The 18,307-nt window shown below is 39.6% G+C and overlaps 2 protein-coding genes across 6 annotated transcripts in view; one reads left to right on the forward strand and one right to left on the reverse strand.

Moving 5' to 3' along the window:
• Positions 1 to 1,399: 1,399 nt before the first annotated feature.
• Positions 1,400 to 12,527, forward strand: LOC134661287 (pre-mRNA 3'-end-processing factor FIP1-like). Of its 2 annotated transcripts, XM_063517279.1 has the most exons (9): positions 1,400 to 1,602; positions 2,537 to 2,752; positions 3,628 to 3,802; positions 4,564 to 4,713; positions 6,080 to 6,156; positions 8,005 to 8,134; positions 10,027 to 10,295; positions 11,283 to 11,344; positions 12,287 to 12,527. In XM_063517279.1, exons 1-9 carry the CDS (start codon positions 1,450 to 1,452, stop codon positions 12,480 to 12,482), a joined length of 1,428 nt encoding a protein of 475 aa, XP_063373349.1. In that variant the 5' UTR covers positions 1,400 to 1,449; the 3' UTR covers positions 12,483 to 12,527. The 2 variants fall into 2 exon arrangements, with proteins under 2 accessions (XP_063373349.1, XP_063373350.1); XM_063517280.1 differs by lacking the exons at positions 6,080 to 6,156; positions 8,005 to 8,134 and having other exon boundaries at positions 1,401 to 1,602.
• A 2,545-nt stretch (positions 12,528 to 15,072) lies between these two features.
• Positions 15,073 to 18,307, reverse strand: part of LOC134661276 (maternal protein pumilio) — a 305,529-nt gene continuing 302,294 nt past the window's right edge. For 3 of the 4 annotated variants that reach the window (XM_063517266.1, XM_063517263.1, XM_063517267.1), the window contains 2 exons: positions 16,922 to 17,127; positions 15,073 to 16,721 (listed from right to left, as the gene is read on the reverse strand). In XM_063517266.1, the coding sequence (XP_063373336.1) occupies positions 16,475 to 16,721; positions 16,922 to 17,127 (453 nt within the window). In that variant the 3' untranslated portion in view covers positions 15,073 to 16,474. The remainder of the gene's footprint in view (positions 16,722 to 16,921; positions 17,128 to 18,307) is intronic. The other variant, XM_063517265.1, reaches the window with a different exon arrangement.

Raw genomic sequence — 18,307 nt, forward strand, 5'->3', positions numbered from 1 at the left:
TGTGAATCGGTTATGGCTGAGAAGACCAAAACCAAATCTTGTTACCAGTCTAGTTAGATTAAATAATATTGAGGTTCCCTTAACTAAATTCTCTAAGATCCCCATTTATACAGTTCCTTTCGAGGCCCTCACGTTCCAGCAGAAATCAGTGAACATTGGCGTCAACCGTAGTTCGACTGACGTCAATGACAGATTCCTGTCTTCAGTAAGAACTAAGTGGCAGGAATGGGATTTACTCTTCTCGGATGCTTCAAAATCTAACAATAGTTTAGTTGGATGTGCCTTCATTCATGATAATTTGATGACAACCCGCAAATTTCAACTTCCCTCAGTTTGCTCTATCTTCACCGGAGAATGCGTAGCCATTTTGAAAGCAGTTAAATATATAATAGAACTCAAGGTGCCCAAATCGGTAATCTTTTCTGATAGTTTAAGCTCGATCCAGGCCATTACCTGTAATTCTATCAAAAATTGCTCAAAAGCCCCTATAATTTGCCTAATTAAAGAAGCTCTTTTTTCTTGCCACTTGTTAAATTTAGAAGTACAGTTATCATGGATTCCAAGCCACAAAGGAATCCACGGTAACGAAAAAGCAGATGAAGCTGCCAAAGAGGCGGCTACAAATGGTAGTAGGTCCTTTTTTAAATGCTTCAGTAAGGACTTGGACGTAGTTTCGTCATCAAAGCTACTTTCTGTTTGGTCGGATCTTTGGGTTTCTAATAACAAATTACAATTCTTTCAAATTCAAAAAAATATTTATCGTAAACCTTGGTTTTATAAACATAGGTTCAAAAAAAAAGTAACAAGTGTTCTGATTCGCCTTAGAATGGGTCATGTGTGCTCTCCGGAGTTTCTATTTAGAATTAATGTAAAAGGTAGCCCGGAATGCCAATGTGGGTATGGTGTAGGTACAATTGAACATATATTTTTCGAATGTCCGTTGAACCGTCTTTCTTTATACGATCTCTTGATAAAATTCAAAGTCTGCCTCCCCTGTAATGTCAAATCTCTTCTGGCTAGTTCTGAACCCAATGTATTAAAACTGTTGGCATATTTTATTGATAAAAATAATATAAGTCTATAAATATTTCTTATGTATGTTCAGCTATATATGTGTTTATTGCTAATGTTATATTATTAAAACTATTTTTATAAGTGTATAATTCTCTAAATTCAAAATTCTGGGCTAAATCATATTAGGTGCACTCCTCAGTTTGTCCTTATATTATAACTAAACTTGACATTGGCAAAGTGCCCTGGCAGCAAAAGCCATTCTAACAAAAAAAAAAAAAAAAAAAAAAACTCTCAATCTTTTTATAGGCATTGGACCACTAAATGTAATAAACTGAATTATTAACGTCTTAGCTCAATTACTTTCTTGTTTTCATTTAGTTTTACTTATTTTTAACGTCTTTCGCTCGTGGCTCGTGGCCTCTCAAGTCAGACGAAATGGCAGACGCCGTGGTTGAAAGTGCGCCAGGCGAAGACAATGACGATAGCTGGTTGTACGGAGACGGTCCAGGGGAGTTAAGAGAGGGTACTCCTCCCCCTCTCAATGAGAAGGGCCCGGCGGAGACTGGTCGCAACCCAGATTTGCCTGACGTGAGTGTTTAAAATTAAATAACCTTTCATGTTTCTTACATCCGAAGAAGAAACTCGGGTGGTTTGCTAATTAAGGGGCACTCTAACGCCAATGACCTGAATCCCTTAGTGTAAGGCCTGAGTGGACGCTCGAGTTGGGCGTGCAGCGGGGCGGGGCGTGCGGCATGCATGTTAAACAAATGCAAACGTATAGTAGCGGCCTTAGTGCACGCTGCTCAAATCACTTGTGAGCCCAACGCCACGCTGCACGCCCCGCCGAACGCTCCGCTTGAAGCGTCCACTCAGGCCTTACACTTAGATTTCTAATATTTTTTGTAGCTTATCAGATGAACAGCATCGGCTTTAGACAATATAGTAACCCATTTTTCTTCAAATTTCATTTTTTGCTGATTCACTGTTTTCTAGATATTTGGCAATTAATTTAAAGTTAAAATCTCTGACACATTTTTCGAGACGTCAAAGACGAAACCAAATATGTAGATTTCGTATATGTAACATCCTTCACAGTGACGAAAAGTGTTTTTTACAATGTTAAAAAAATCATAAAAAAATAAGTACTTATTTTTTTCAAAATCCGATAGCCGTTTGTCTTATAATTCTATCTGTAGTGCAAAATGTAGGTCAAAATCAAATTTTCAAATCTTCTCAAAAAACGATTACCATTGCTATAGATAGCTATATACATATATACAACACTAATCAAGGAGGAAACAGGTCCTAAAACAGTATGGAGACAGGTCGGTCAGTGGTGCGGATGTTAGGTATATTTTTTAATTTTCACTATTTTAGTAACTGCAGCAATCAGGTTTAACTCTAAATGTTTAACGAAAGAACTGTTTCTTATCCAGCTGTCATAGACAAGCTCAGTTGCATGATTAGTTAATGGTGCTATGTATTTAGTGAATGGCAAATTTGAAGTTAAATTATCTTTTAGGAAGACAAAGAAAAAGAACAAGAGAATGAAAATGATGACTCTCATTTTAATGATGAACATTTTGCCGATGTGGGAGGAGAAGAACAAGACAAGACTAATGGAGATGCTGCTAGTCCAGGCCATGCTGACTCCGACTCTGATGACAGCGATGATGTTAAAGTCACCATTGGAGATATTAAGTCAGGACCACAAGCTTATGCAAGCTTGAACATAAAAGTAAGTGAGCTATGTTCTTCTGGCTGGACTATAAAATGACTATACCCCCATGATCATAAAACTTTACAAGCCTCAATTAGTTAATTTAAGACAAACAATTGATTGTAGCGCGTATGTGATAACGCCATTAATATTTTATGTGTCACCTGAGCCAGCTGGCCAGGATTATATTCAATCGTAACAGCATAGTGCAGGTAAGAGCTCTGTTACAGCAGTTCTCAGGGTCTTATATACTTAGGATTTCAGCATAACTGCTTGTTGGTTTCATGTAGCATATTACAATGCTGGTCATGATAAATACTTAGTACTATACATAATATATATTTATTGTTGGAAAACTATATTATTGCACATTAAATAACAGCTCACCTATTTAGTACTAGCTTTTGCCTGCGACTTCGTCTGCGTGGAGTTCTTAATTTGGGTAGCTTATTTTTACCCAATCAGCTTTTTATTGATTCCCCATACAAGCTTCCACCCCCTTAAAAGGTGATTTCTGGGATAAAAACTACCCTATTAGGGTAGGGTATGTGATATGTGCGCGATTTTAATCAAATGAATTAATATCTTATGTATTTTATTGCTAGGTAACTATTTGTTAATCAAAATTTGAGCACATATCAGCTTTGGAAAGCGCAACGACGCTACGTCCTTCCCGGGACTCAAACTATCTCCATACCAAACTTCAACTAAATCGGTTCAGCGGTTTAAGCGTGAAGAGGTAACAGACAGACAGACACACTTTCGCATTTATAATATTAGTATGGATTTCAAACATTAACAAAAACAATTGAACCATTACGAAAAATAGAAAACGTAGATATTGAAAGAAGTTATAAGTGAGGTTGTTTAATAATGAGGTGTGGTAATGTCAGCGTGGCGTGGGTTTGGTGGCGGCCGGGGCGGAGAAGGCGCGCGGCCCGACGCCGGGCAAGGTGACGCTCGAGGACCTGGAGGGGCCCGGCAGCATCAACGGCGTCCCCGCGCTCGAGTTCAACATCGACACCATCGAGGACAAGCCCTGGAACAAGCCGGGAGCTGACATCTCAGGTGAGCGCCCTCTCCTACACACTGCACACCACCTCTAGGCCATCGGCTCGGAACCTGCTCAAGGGTAAACAGTTTTCCATGGGTGTAGCAGAGTTATAGAATAGTGGACATGTGGATAGACAAATTTGGGTTTTATTTTGCAAAAGCAATTAATCTAAAATTTCCCCATTAAATTCCTATTCCTATTGCAACCTGAACCTGAACATTTACATTACAGCCTTAAAAACATGATGGTATTTTTTTTGCATTTCTCCGTCTTTATAATAATCATGAGATGTAGTAAGATCTAGGAATCCCGGTACAGACCATGCTCAGAACTGGGAAATGAAATTGTTGGTACTGGGACCGGTACTGCACGCCCTACTTGAAACCCTCGGAACTCTCAAAATTCCACTTTTTAATTTTAGAATCCTTCACTTGCTCGGGAATCAACAGCAAGGGCAAAAAAAATTATTAAAAGTGTCCATGTAGGTCATAGGGCGGCACCATTAACCCTTTAACCGCTAGAGTCTAATATATATAAGACATTACATATCCAGCTCATTTCGCCACAGTCTGATAAATAAGACGAAGATCTGATTTGGTTTTTACAACACATTTATAACTCTCGTAACTATGCCAACCTTACTCTGCGTGGTACAATTACTGTCGGTGGCTACACGAGCACGCTCGATCAAAAATTGCTGGCGGTTAAAAGGTTAAAAAGATTGCGCTGTAGTTGGTCAGTGAAGGAATAGTGTAGTTGTCTGTGATGTGCACAGATTACTTCAACTACGGGTTCAACGAGATGACGTGGAGCGCGTACTGCGAGCGGCAGCGGCGCGTGCGCGTCAACGAGGCGGGCGTGTCGCTGCTGCTGGGGGCGTCGCCGCGCACGCCGATGCCCGACATGCACCGCGCCCGCATGCCAGGTATACCATCATTACTATGTACTAGAGAAACTAAACTAATTCTAATTTATTAAATTGTACAACGGGACTTAATCGCGTATCTAAGTTTTAACAACAATCTAGACACGCGGCAGCGTGTCCAGCCAAGTTCAAAGAAAAAGGAACTGGTGACGCAGCAACCGTGTGTAATATTACACGAACCATTTCGAGCTACTTTTGACCCCTTCACAACTTGAAACCTACTTAACCTACACACATGAAATTTGGCACATGTATTCAAGTCCCTTAGCTTGTATAAAATACAAAATTTCATAAACATAGCTCAAACAGTTATTGATAAATTACCGTTTAAAAACCGGCATTTTTGTGACTGACTGACATATAGATCAAAAACCTAACCCACTTCCAGATGACCTAGTACTTTAAATTTGGCATCAAGGTCTATTAGGTGTATATAGAGGGAAAAATGTGAAAACTGGAAATTATTGATATTTCGATGGAAAAAATAATAATTAATACTTATAGACCAAAAACCTAACCCACTTCTAGAAGACTTAGAAACTTGATATTTGGCATCAAGGTAGACTATTAGGTGCATATAGAGGGAAAAATCTGAAAACTGGAAATTATTGATATTTTGATGGAAAAATAATAATTAATACTTATAGACCAAAAACCTAACCCACTTCTAGATGACTTAGAAACTTGATATTTGGCACGAAGGTAGACTATTAGGTGCATATAGAGGGAAAAATCTGAAAACTGGAAATTATTGATATTTCGATGGAAAAAATAATTAATACTTATAGACCAAAAACCTAATCCACTTCTAGATCACTTACAAACTTGATATTTGGCATGAAGGTAGACTAGTAGGCGTATACAATAGAAAAAATCTGAAAACTGAAACTTTTTGACAATTAACCGCGCGTTAGCGAGGGGTCTCCTTTTCAGCTTAGGCAAACTGCTTTCATGATGAATACTATAGTAATTTCTGTACAAAAAGTAATGATATCCCCACTAAAACATAAATATGAAATGAGAGCCAAGTTCAATATTAAGAATATGTGTCGTGTTGACTCGCCGACAAAAGAATTGAGATCTATATGGGTGCCAAGTTCTGTGCTGTGTAGAAAATCCTGAAATTATAAAGGATTTGTCTTGGCTATACTCATCTCGCAGTATATGGCTAAGGCTACCTTTCTCACTTAGCTGTTTCTGAGGGGCTACCGCGAAAACCGAAATTCGCAAATTGCGGGGATCTTTCTCTTTTACTCCAATGAAGGCGTAATTAGAGTGACAAAGAAAAATGCTCGCAATTTGCGAACTTCGATTTTCGCGGTTATAGCCCTGCTGGTAAATGTATTATGGATATCGTACGTTACAGGCCCGCCGAGGAACGATGAGAGCATACTCTCATCGCCGATGGGCGGCAACTACCAGGTGCGGGAAAATACAATACAGGTATAATACTCATCCAAAATAATATATACGCGATGACTTTACAATAGACACATAACAGGTACATTATAGCGTTTACTCGAGACCAACTGTCAAGAAACTAAGCCTTTACAAAAGAGATGAATTGTTTTAATGGATATTATTTTATACTCGTAAATAGTCGTAGTCTTGGATTGGCTTCGGCGGCTCGTGTCGTCAAATTATTAGTACCCGACCCGTAAATCAAAAACATTATGAGTAAAACCTGGTTGATGTTTTTTTTGTATACTGCCATTTATTTAAAAACTACGTACAAAAATTAAAATACAATTACACAAATTGCATTACCTACGCAATTTCAAGCTAAATATTTTTTTGATGTACATAATCATATTAATCATGTTATAATTCATGTCTTTTTAGGGTTCCGTTGTCAATTAGGAACCCTTATAGTTTCGCCATGTCCAACTGTCTAGAAGGCTGCAATGTGGCATGGACATACAATAAAATCCAAACAATGTGGCATGGACGTACAATAAAATCCAAACAATTTTTTTTGGGTACCTACACGTAAAGTGGGGATGTAATGTTTCGCGTCAACCCTACAGTGTGTGGTATCGTTGGTAGGTCTGTATGGGTATTTCGAAAAGAATAGGTGTCTTCAACAATCATTTTTTGATAAAGTTAATATTTTCGGAAATACTCTCTCCGAAAGAAAAAAAAGTCTCTCCTTCATAGTAAAAAGACGTACCTACAGCCACAGATCAACGTTATTACGACATTAAATGGGGTTTTCAAGATATTTGGTATTATTCATATAAATAAAATGTAAGATAAAAATTGCTTATTATATTCATTCAATTGTTATTTAATATTTAAATTCTCTAAAACGTTTCACTGGCTGAATTAGTAATGCCGTTGCCTATTGGCAGTTTTAGAACGAAAAAGTAAAAAAATAAAGTAAGTGGCAATCCCGCTGATTTTCACACTTTCATTAACAATTAATTTTAAATTGACTGCAGTTTTTTTTAAATATGTGTTTTTTTATAAATGTTGCAATTTAATTAGTTTTACGCTATGGATTATTATGACCAGACATGCAGTCTCCGATTAAAAGTAAGTTCTAAGGAAAAAATCATGGCCATATGTCTATTACTTTAAAATTAATTTTAGTCACTGATTCTGCAAATTTGCCATGTCTTTTTGATTTCCTCGTATTCGATTTGAAAAGTAGATTTAGGTAATAACTCGGGTGAAAGGCACAAAGCATCATTTTATCCCTTCGTTAACAATCTTCTATACCTACTAATAGCTCCAGTTTAGCATATCGTGACGGAAGGGTAACTACGGAACCCTACACTGAGCATGGCCCGACATGCTCGTGGTCGGTTTTTTAACTATACTTGGTCAACCAGATCTTGACAGTAGAAAAAGGCGGCAAATTTGAAAAATGTAGGCGCGAAGGGATATCGTCCCATAGAAAATTGGAATTTCGCGCCTTTTTTTACTGACAAGATTTGGTTGACCAGCTATAGTACCTAACTTTATATTCTCTGTCTCAACGGGAATAGGTAAAACTTTTAACCGCGGGCGTTCTGACAGTTCTGACCGCCGCGATCCGAATGCCCGTTGTGTGTGAGATGTCGGTAGGAATTCTAATGTATAATGGCTCCTCTACACGATGGGCCAGCGCCGGCCACTCCAAGGGACGCATTTATGCGTTACACTTGCTCCCAAGTGATATTGCTATCTCATTCTACCGCATGGCTGCGTCCCTTGGGGTGGCCGGCGCTGGCCCACCGTGTGGAGGGGCCCTAAAAGGCCTCTGTCCGTAATACTGAAATGTCGTTGAGTGGGCAGTGTTGCCGGCAGGTGATGACGGCGGAGCGGCGCGAGTACGGGCGCGCGCACCGCGACGCGCCGCCGCCGGACTACTTCGCGCCGCCGCCCGACCACTACTTCGCGCCGCCTCACCCTCACCAGCCCTACGACGAGCCCTGGGGTTAGTACCTATGCTGTTGTATGCCGCCAGGTTTATCATTTTTAGACCAATCGCGTACTTACATGGTTAAATGGGAAGAAATCGTTGCCGTCCATGCCGCTTGGGGCGGAGACGGATGGGAATACACCGGATTCGGCATTAAAATTAACAATGTATTATTTGTTAATATCTCATTAGAATGAAATAAAATAAAATTAGGTTATTATCATTTTGACTGCGTTATGGAATAACGAACCAAGCTACAAAATCGAAATAAAGAAGTAAGTATGCAGGTCGAATCTAGGTATGAAAATCTATCTACTCTACTATCTCTGTATTCAATAAAATCATGTATATAGTTTTATTATAAGGTGTAGAATCAAGCGAGACATCAAATATTTAAGGGCTTATGCACTAACTCCTTACGTAAAACCGAATTGAGCGCCAAAGTTACATTTAAAAATTATAATAAACATCTTAAATTGCAAAAAGTAATTAAACGCTTAAAATTTGTCGTTATGTCTTTAAGTTTCAAAGTTTCAATGATTTAATAAACGCAATATCAATTTAACCTCCACATTATGTGTCGTTTAATTCGTTATTACATTATCTCAAATCGCATTATTGAGGACTAAATGGCAATTTTTGACTTTTTGATATACAGGGTGTTTGGCACATGTACCGACAATTTTTTTTGGGGGGTTTGTGGTGTCATTTCCTTCCCTTTCTTTCTTGGAACCTTGGTCCTAGGAGCCACGGATCTGTAGATACGATTTTTTTTTTCATAAATCATCCAAAATCTGATTTTCGGAGCCCCATAACTTTTTTTTATGGTCTTAAATGCATACTTTGTTTGTTAGTCTTACATTAGGCCTGTCTGCTTTCAAATACTAGTTTTTTGTTACAAATTTCAGCATAAAACGAACCATGGGCTTTTTTTATTACAAATAAACTGAATTTAAATTTAACCTAATTTTAATTTAGCTGATACTGGTAGCTTCGTCGTGTACCTAATTGTGTTTCGTTAAAAATTCGATTATCCGCTTTGTAATCGTTGCTCTAAAAAGTTACGCACACATGGAAACGCTCCAAGTCGCACACATGGAAAGTCTAGGTTTAGTTTGAAATCTGAGGGTAGTCAAATTTTAAGTGGCGTCACGGAAGTGCATGTCGTTGTGCTGCGTCGGTCAATTGTTAACTACGTACCTACGTTGTGTTTGCTACGTTGCTATTATTGACTTTTGTTACCGTTGTTTTAACTTTGCTATTGTCATGCCTAACTACACTAACGAAGAGTACTATGAAAAAAATAAAAAAATCGTATCTCCAGATACGTGGCTCCTAGGACCAAGGTTCCAAGGAAGAAAGGGAAGGAAATGACACCACAAACCCCCCAAAAAATTTTGTCGGTACATGTGCCAAACACCCTGTACATAGAAGAAAAATAAACTGAACAAAGAATTTTCTTAGTTAAGCCATGATAACGTTTTTCATTTCATTCTCGAAAGTTTTTTTTTCTGTTTATAAATAATGTATATTTTAATATTAAGCCAAATTGTTATCTGTATTCAGGTACATATTAGGTATTCTAACAATTATTGTTGTGGCTCAAAACTGTACATTTGACTTATTTACATTAAAACAATATACATATTAAAATGTCTGGATTAAATCTTATTCAATTATTCATCTCACCTCAAATAAATTGCATTAAAGAATCAAACGACAAATACGTCGCTTAGTACATTACTACGAAATAAATTACCCTCATCGTAGATTAAGTGGAAAAACGAATTAAGCGGAAAAACGCTTATAATTTAAACACTTAAACATGTCAGTAAACTGTGTTGTAAATCTGAAAATTTTAGGGGAATAGTTGTTATCAACATATAAAGTCGTGTGTGTGATTTCAGGGCACCCGGAGCAGAGCGGGTGGGCGCCCAGTGACATAAAGGAGCTGACACCTGGTCCCATGGGCCCGCCGGCCATGGGCCCGCCGGCCATGGGCCCCCCGGCCATGGGCCCGCCGGGCGTGGGCGCGCCTTTGCCGCACCTCATGGCCACGCCGTACGTGTCGCCGTACCGGCAGCACACGCCGCACGCGCTGGAGCGCCCGCGCGACCGCGACCGGGACCGAGAGCGCGACGATCGCGACCGTCGAGACCGCGACAGGCGAGACGATGTATGTATAATACATCCTTAGTTCTACTATTCTCCGGGGGCCTGGCAGCATACACACTGCATAATACCGGCTGGCATGCGGCTTGGCTTATTGAGGTTGTCTACGAAGCGTATCGAGAATCGGACCCTACTATAGTATTTTTCAAACTCGATGGGTAGGATGACAGGTGTCATCTTTATATAATTTATAACCTAAATATGACAAATCTCGCGAAATTGTATTAAAATAAGAATAATTTATTGAGAAAACCTTATTGCTAATGTTTTGCGCGAACTTTTACAAATTACGTACATTGTTACGTGCACCTGTACTAGGAATATAATCCTGTATCTCAGGCAAAGATATAATATAGTTAATTAGTTACCTAATTTAAAGAACGATGAAACAAATTAAAATCATGAACATAGAGACATAAATAGGTATTGCATTATCTTACACTTAGCTGACAAATGACTGATGTCATCCTACCCATCGAGTTTGAAAAATACTACATGTAAGGAGACGTTATTTATTTATTTATCCAACGCATAGACTAGGAATCCTCTAGCCGGAGTTTACAGCAATTATTTCATGAAACCGATGCTGCCAAAAATACTGGGGTGCGGGGGACGAGGTGAGCGAGTCCCGTGCCGTGATTGGTCCGTTCAAAGACACGGACGTCACACAAAGACACTGACTCGAAAATGGAGTAAAAGTACCGTATATTTGTGGCAGAGGGGGTAGCTATTATGCTCAGTCTTGTCTGTGATCCAACGTATCTGAGAAGGCCGTTTATGAAAAATACATAGTAACATTTGTAATAATGTACAACAGCCAATACCTGGGTAAACATTACATTATAAGTGATTGTGTGAAAATGCTTTACGAAGCCAAAATTAGCAGTTTGTTTCCAAATACCGATGTTTGTCGTGGGGCAGCATGTAATCGCGGTTTGATATTAATAACGAAGATTAGAAATAATAATTGTGTTTTTATTGCTGGTTTCAGGAGGATAGGGAACGGGAACGTGAACGGTCGCGTTCTATAAAACCGGACAGAATACGAGAAAAGTAAGTATATGGAGAGTGATATTATCCTGTTCCTTTGTGGGAACATAGTCCAGGTCCGGTGACCGTTATCAACTTTTTGACTAGGCTTGTTCGGACTACGTTAGTAATTTAGACGAGTAGCGATTATTTTAGTTACTGAAATCGACCAACTGACAAAAAACGTTCGCACTGCAGACGAGCGAGTTACGTAAAAAATTAGGAGAGTACGTAACAAAGATAAGGCCGGTTCGGACTACGTAAGTTAGTCAACAGCTATAGTTGATCAAAACAATTAGTAAATAAGAACCAAAAAAACCGGCCAAGTGCGAGTCGGACTCGCGCACGGAGGGTTCCGCACCATCAACAAAAAATAGAGCAAAACAAGCAAAAAACGGTCACTCATCCAAGTACTGACCCCGCCCGACGTTGCTTAACTTCGGTCAAAAATCACGTTTGTTGTATGGGAGCCCCACTTAAATCTTTATTTTATTCTGTTTTTAGTATTTGTTGTTATAGCGGCAACAGAAATACATCATCTGTGAAAATTTCAACTGTCTAGCTATCACGGTTCGTGAGATACAGCCTGGTGACAGACGGACGGACGGACGGACAGCGGAGTCTTAGTAATAGGGTTCCGTTTTTACTCTTTGGGTACGGAACCCTAAAACTATGCTCATCCTTTTCTTTTGGGTGCTAGCAGTGTTGGCCGAAGCGTTAATGCAATTGAAAATGTTGGCCATTAACCATTATAAATTGAACTGTAAACTGTAATCGTCCGTTACGGTTTAAGGTTCAATTTATAATGGTTAATGGCCAACATTTTCAATTGCATTAACGTTTCGGCCAACACTGGGTGCTAGTACTAGTGTAAGGACAAAGATAGTATGATTATCTGTCTGTTTGAAATGAGACAGTCCTTTGACAAATTATAGTATTGCAAATGCCTTGTTTATTTTTCTCTAGATCGTACAGACGCGAACGGTCACGGTCTCGATCCCGGCGTCACAAGTCTCGGTCCCGCTCGCCGCGGCTGCGGGACCGATCGCGCGAACGCGAGCGCGAGCGGGACCGGTCGCGGGACAGAGACAGGTCCCGGGACAGAGAAAGAAGTATCAAGCCTAAATCGAAAGAATCCAAGGATAAAGAAGAAGATAAATAAATTAATGTAGACAGATGTTAAAACATTTTCTCCTACTTCGATTTACTAGTATGTAAATCGAAGACACAGGTAATTAACAGACAATCATACAGAGACTCCTTTCACTAACGAGTGAAGTTATTGAATAAAATAAAATAAATACGATCTGTGTTTTATTTTTACATCTCTGAGTACCTTCGCAGTGTTAAATATAAAACGTAGACAAAAAGAGTTGGTACGCAAGATTTCACGCTTTACGTGTTTTATTCCACATAGGTAAACAGATTTTTCTCAATGTTTGATTATAATAAAAGTTAAGAGGGTGCTACCGCAAAAGTATAGTTTTTCATAAGTATTGAATTTTATTCAAGGTCAAATATACCTACGAGGAAAAATTCACTGACTATACTTACTTCCGTTGGCAATACATCCCGTTGTGGGTGTTGGCGTCCTCCACTGCCTTCCTCCAGGTGGTAGAGTCTGTGCGGAAAGAGAAGAATCGTGGTATGTATCGGGCCCCATACATTCCACGACTCTTCTCTTTCCGCACAGACTATACTTCCTCATCCTCTTCCACGCAGTCCAGCCACCTTAGCACATTCAGTGCCGAAAACCCGAGTATTGGGTATTTTATGATTTCGTTCCCAGGCCGGACGACCCGATATTCGGTTTCGTGGTACTACAGCTTTATATGACGAAATTTTTGTGGCCTGGCGCGGATGTCCTGATTGGCTGGGTGGCAATGAATGTGTTAACCCTTAAATGCATTATGATGTAGATCTACATCGTATATTTTGTGCCAGTGGCTCAATATGCATATATTATTTTTTAATTACTGATTTATTTCTTTATATTTCCCACAATCTATACAACATTACCCATCTATTTCAATTTATTAGGAAATTATACAAAAAATCATGCTAATGGTTAAGCTTACCACTATAGGCCTTTTCTGTTGTGGCGTCCACCTTGTCATAATTTTTGGAGCTCTCAAATGGGGCATTCTTTTTAGGTGATCCGCCCATCTCAGCCGCTAGGATTTGCAGAATATAACAATGGTCTCCTGTTTGATCAGAGCTTCCAGTTCATGGTTCATGTGCTGCCGGTAGCTACAGTCAGGTAAACAGGAGACCGTTGTTCCTCTAACAAGTTGAAAAGAACTTGAGTTTAGAATTAATTATAAGAGTCTGAAAGGACTCTAGTCTTAACCAGCACTATAATGAAACAATAATAAGCCATATAATGAAATTTGTATGTAACATTGCTGTCGTAAAGTCAAGACTGCAAAATGTTTCTATTTCTGCAGGACTTCATTGGCTTCCACTATAGAGATGGCGCCGACCCCTAAAATCGCGGCGCCGGCGCGTAGGCAAATAGAGGCCGGCGGCGGCGTGGCCATATTTTGATGACCTATATGGCTCCTTAAAATCTTATTACACTTTTTATGACATACGAGGCAAACGAGCAGACGCTCTTTCCGTAGATTACCGTCGCGCGTAAGTGCGTTTCCGGTCTTTTATATGGGAATATACTCAGAGTTTCAAAAATATAATGCCATCGAGTGGTAAACCACAAATTAGGATAACTACCACGTAGTCAAGAGCAGATTATAATCGCCTTGAAATGTTAGTATAGATTAACGACTCTATTTCTTATACAATAGACTACAAAGTAAACTAACTAAATAATGGATAACATAACTTTTTTTGCATTTTGCACCAGACTACTTCCCTGTCGTGGCGGTGGATATGACTTTACAAAAGATTGAATATGATATTATCTTTTTAGACCATTTAAACTCTATTCGACAAGGAATAAGGTTAAAAATTCAATATACATGCAATGTACTTTTGTAAGTAAACCAGTTGGCGCCTACGAGAATAAAAGCACATAATAGCATTGTAATATATAAAACAATGCCATTGTTAGTACAGGTAAATGAACAAGCTCACTTCAAAAAAATTGTACTATACATGCCATAGAAAATGGAAAGCAAGTCTACATCTGCCCACAGATGAGAACATTATTCCATTCCATTGGCATAGGGCCTTGCCAAAGCTGTAGGAGTAGGTGGGCCGGTGTGAAATACTATCTCGATCTGTTGAGCACACCGATGCATTTATGAGGCTAATTTGGCCTTACCCTCTAAAAGGGCGCGGAACTGAAATTCACCCGAGATGTCGTCGAAGTAAAGAAGTGCACCGATTGTTTTCAATAGGTACGTAATAGACAGCATTAGTACATCAATTTACATAAGAAAAAATAGCTAATATAATTTCTATCTATGAGTACGAGATGCGCGCGCGAGATGTAGCGCCGCTGCAGAGTATGCTCCCCAGCGGCGCCACTTTCAATGCCCATTATTTCGTTTCCTGTCACAGGTACTTTACTGTACAAGTACAGCCTTATGGCTGGCTGGCTATAATGTTTATACATTATAGGTAAATGATGTAAGTTTCAGGTACATCATTTAACCATATAATTCATTGATATTCATTATGGTGGCGCCGCTGCAGAGTAGCACACCATTCTAGATAGTCTGTGATTGATTACTAACGAAACGAGATTTTTGCCCCTTAGTAGTTAGGTAATTAAAGAATAAAACAACATATACTTTGTAATATTATTACAGAAATGCTTTATTATAATTAATGTCTAAATAGATGGATCATCATATAAATGTTATCTAGTACAACCTACAAAGCGGAACGGCGGGAGCCGCGACCAGTTTCACCTCGCCACTCTTGACGTTCCGCCTTATTCCATCACATACAGGTTTTACAAATCATTTGTAATCATTTTTGTACAGCCATATACAATAATTTTTAGTTACCTCTAAATGTAAAAAATCTGAGGTGTCATAGGAAACTACGCTTCCTATAAAATTAATTACACGGGGGAATGAGGAGCAGCTAGCTACGCTTGTGACGTGCATCCGGCAAGGTAGACCTCGGAACTACAACTATCAGTACAGGACTTTACAATCATCACTATAACCTAAGAGAGCGCGGGCGCGACGCGACACGTCCGCGGACCTTCGCTCCCGGCGAGAGGCGTCGCCTTCCAGCTTCCGACAAGGCTAATTACATAACTAAATAACTTAAATTAGTTACATAAAAATATACAAAAATATCATTTTCACAAAATTAAAGTAACTATACATTCCAGCATTAAACAATATTCGATAAGTATGATTTAAAAGCCGGGTTTAACTTAAACGAGAGCTTGACTTGAAAATACATTACTAAATACATAAATTACAATTATAAAATAGAATCACGGCTATAGTGCCGATTGTCTAGAACTGCATGCGGCATTTCTCAATCACTCGAAGATTCAAGGTCCCCTAGCCCAGCTAATAGTTATTCTACAACGAGCTAAATTACGGAAACGTTTCGGTCCTTGTGACCACCGTTTCCCTTCGATTCATAAATTACACGAGAATGAGAGACGTTCAAATATTTATACATAGATCATACGAACAACGAATAATACTAGAACACTTAAGAGCTAGAAACGCAATAAATCTACGCCACAGTGACGCGACGGCCGAGCACCAGAGTCGGCGTCAACGCTGTACAACTATTGTTACAGTAAGTAATCGTATCATTCTTTACATCAGTCTGCTGCTACGGTATGTACAGAGGGCGCCTCACGCTGCGCTGAAGCCACCCGCGCCCGCCGGTGCCGTCGCCGTCGCCTCTCACAACACAACAATACGACTAACACAATAATTATAGGTAGGTACTTCACGAGCTTACCATACACAGACACGACGCGGTGCACGACAATATTAATACCTAATCAGATTTTATGCGGCTGTTGTATGCCGCTACTTATTCTACGAGAGGGTCGCAGCGGGCGGCGTGATAATGCCGGTGAACGGTGGACGACGAAGCGGCGAGCTCTTAGTTACAAATGTACAATCTCAATATTCACAAAATTTATAATAGGCGGGGACACCCGCGCCGTCGCATCAGCTTGAGCCCGCGGACGTTAATACTTTACACATACTACAGGACAGGGTTTGGCGGCGGCGGCCCGATAGGTCCTAGCTCCGGCGCTTTCATAAAGAATTTCTCCAATTTGGCAATAATGTGTTTCCCGTAGGTATACTTGCGCAGCGAACCGATGTGTGGGCGTATCTTGTGCATTAGAACTTTGCGCTGCGTAGGTTCCGCTACGTCGATCATTTTCTGTACCACGTAGTTGGCATATTGATCCTTCATCATCACGTGAAGTGCACTGAAAAACGCACGACTGCGATCAATATTACAGACCGAACTAAGAATCGATCGAAAGGAATCGTATAGAAATTAAATATGATCATATATCAAATCAAAACCATTCCTTGATGATGAGACGCACATTGTGTAAATATAAATGAATGAATGGCAGCACCTCATCAAGGACAGTTTAAATGATTTGCGCAATGTAATGTAAGCAATGCAGATACTGACTTATCATTGAACCCGCACAGTTCATCAATGAGGAGCGCGCGTTCATTGCGCGTAGCGTGCGTGACGCACTTCTCGACCACGTTGGAGGCGAACTTGTGCTGCGACAGTTGCAGCACCTTGCCGCGCACCGCCGCCACCAGCCGCGACCGGTCCTCCGCCGCGCCGTGCTCCAGCACGTGTTGCACTACGTAGTTGCCATACTGATCCTGAACACACAACACACAACTGTCTGCTTACTCATTTTTGACCACACCAACTGGTAAAGTCTCACTTGATTGTTCAAAAAAGTTGTATATAGACATGTGAGATAAAATAAGCAAAGGGTATAGCCGGGTAAGCAAGGCCAAACTGCCCTTAGCAGAAAAAACAATTTCCTTTTACTGGATTATTAACCTATATATAAGTAGTGCTTTCACCAAATATTAAGCCTCAAATGCTTCAGATTAAAAAAAAATATGCAAAAAAAGAAAAATCATTTTTATTTTATTACAGCCAAAGTACTAATCCGATTTCTTTGTAATTTGGGTATGTTGTATATACAATTAAGGTCGCTTTCTGAAAAAAATTATATTGAATTATCTCTTAAAATAATAGTAAAAAATTGAGATGAAAATTCTCAAAAAAATAAAAAAAATACGTGCGAGATAGCGACAGTTATCAAATTTACATATTTTATGTAGAATTTAATAATGTTTAACATATATTTTTTTCAAAAATTAAAATCGGGATTAACAGTGTGAAAAACTCGAATTTGCAACATCCCATAATACTCTCTCTTCATACAAGCAAAGCTAAGTAGTCATAAACGAATGAAGTATATTGTGAACGCAGTTTTTACGAATTTGAATTTAGAATGTGACGTATTTTATTCATCAAAGGAACAGACATTTTTCAATCGTTAACGCTGTGTATAAAATTCGTGCCTATTTTCCTGTTCCCGCGCTTTTTAGGGTTCCGTACCCAAAGGGTAAAAACGGGACCCTATTACTAAGACTCCGCTGTCCGTCCGTCCGTCCGTCCGACTGTCCGTCCATCCATCCGTCCGTCCGTCCGTCCGTCCGTCCGTCTGTCACCAGGCTGTATCTCACGAACCGTGATAGCTAGCTGAAATTTTCACATATGATGTATTTCTTTTGCCGCTATAACAACAAATACTAAAAACAGGATAAAATAAAGATTTAAGTGGGGCTCCCATACAACAAACGTGATTTTTGACCGAAGTTAAGCAACGTCGGGCGGGGTCAGTACTTGGATGGGTGACCGTTTTTTTGCTTGTTTTTTTTTGTTGCTTGTTTTGCTCTATTTTTTGTTGATGGTGCGGAACCCTCCGTGCGCGAGTCCGACTCGCACTTGTTTTCTAAATCTCTGAATGCCGTTCGCCCTAGT

This window comes from Cydia amplana, chromosome Z, assembly GCF_948474715.1.
Source record: "Cydia amplana chromosome Z, ilCydAmpl1.1, whole genome shotgun sequence".
Lineage (NCBI taxonomy): Eukaryota > Metazoa > Arthropoda > Insecta > Lepidoptera > Tortricidae > Cydia > Cydia amplana.

Excerpts from the sequence above, each read along its gene's own strand:
- LOC134661287 (XM_063517279.1), top strand. The coding sequence starts at position 1,450 with ATGGCAGACGCCGTGGTTGAAAGTGCGCCAGGCGAAGACAATGACGAT. Across the intron at positions 4,714-6,079 it reads GCACCGCGCCCGCATGCCAG|GCCCGCCGAGGAACGATGAG; the intron begins GTATACCATCAT and ends CGTACGTTACAG. Across the intron at positions 8,135-10,026 it reads GCCCTACGACGAGCCCTGGG|GGCACCCGGAGCAGAGCGGG; the intron begins GTTAGTACCTAT and ends GTGTGATTTCAG.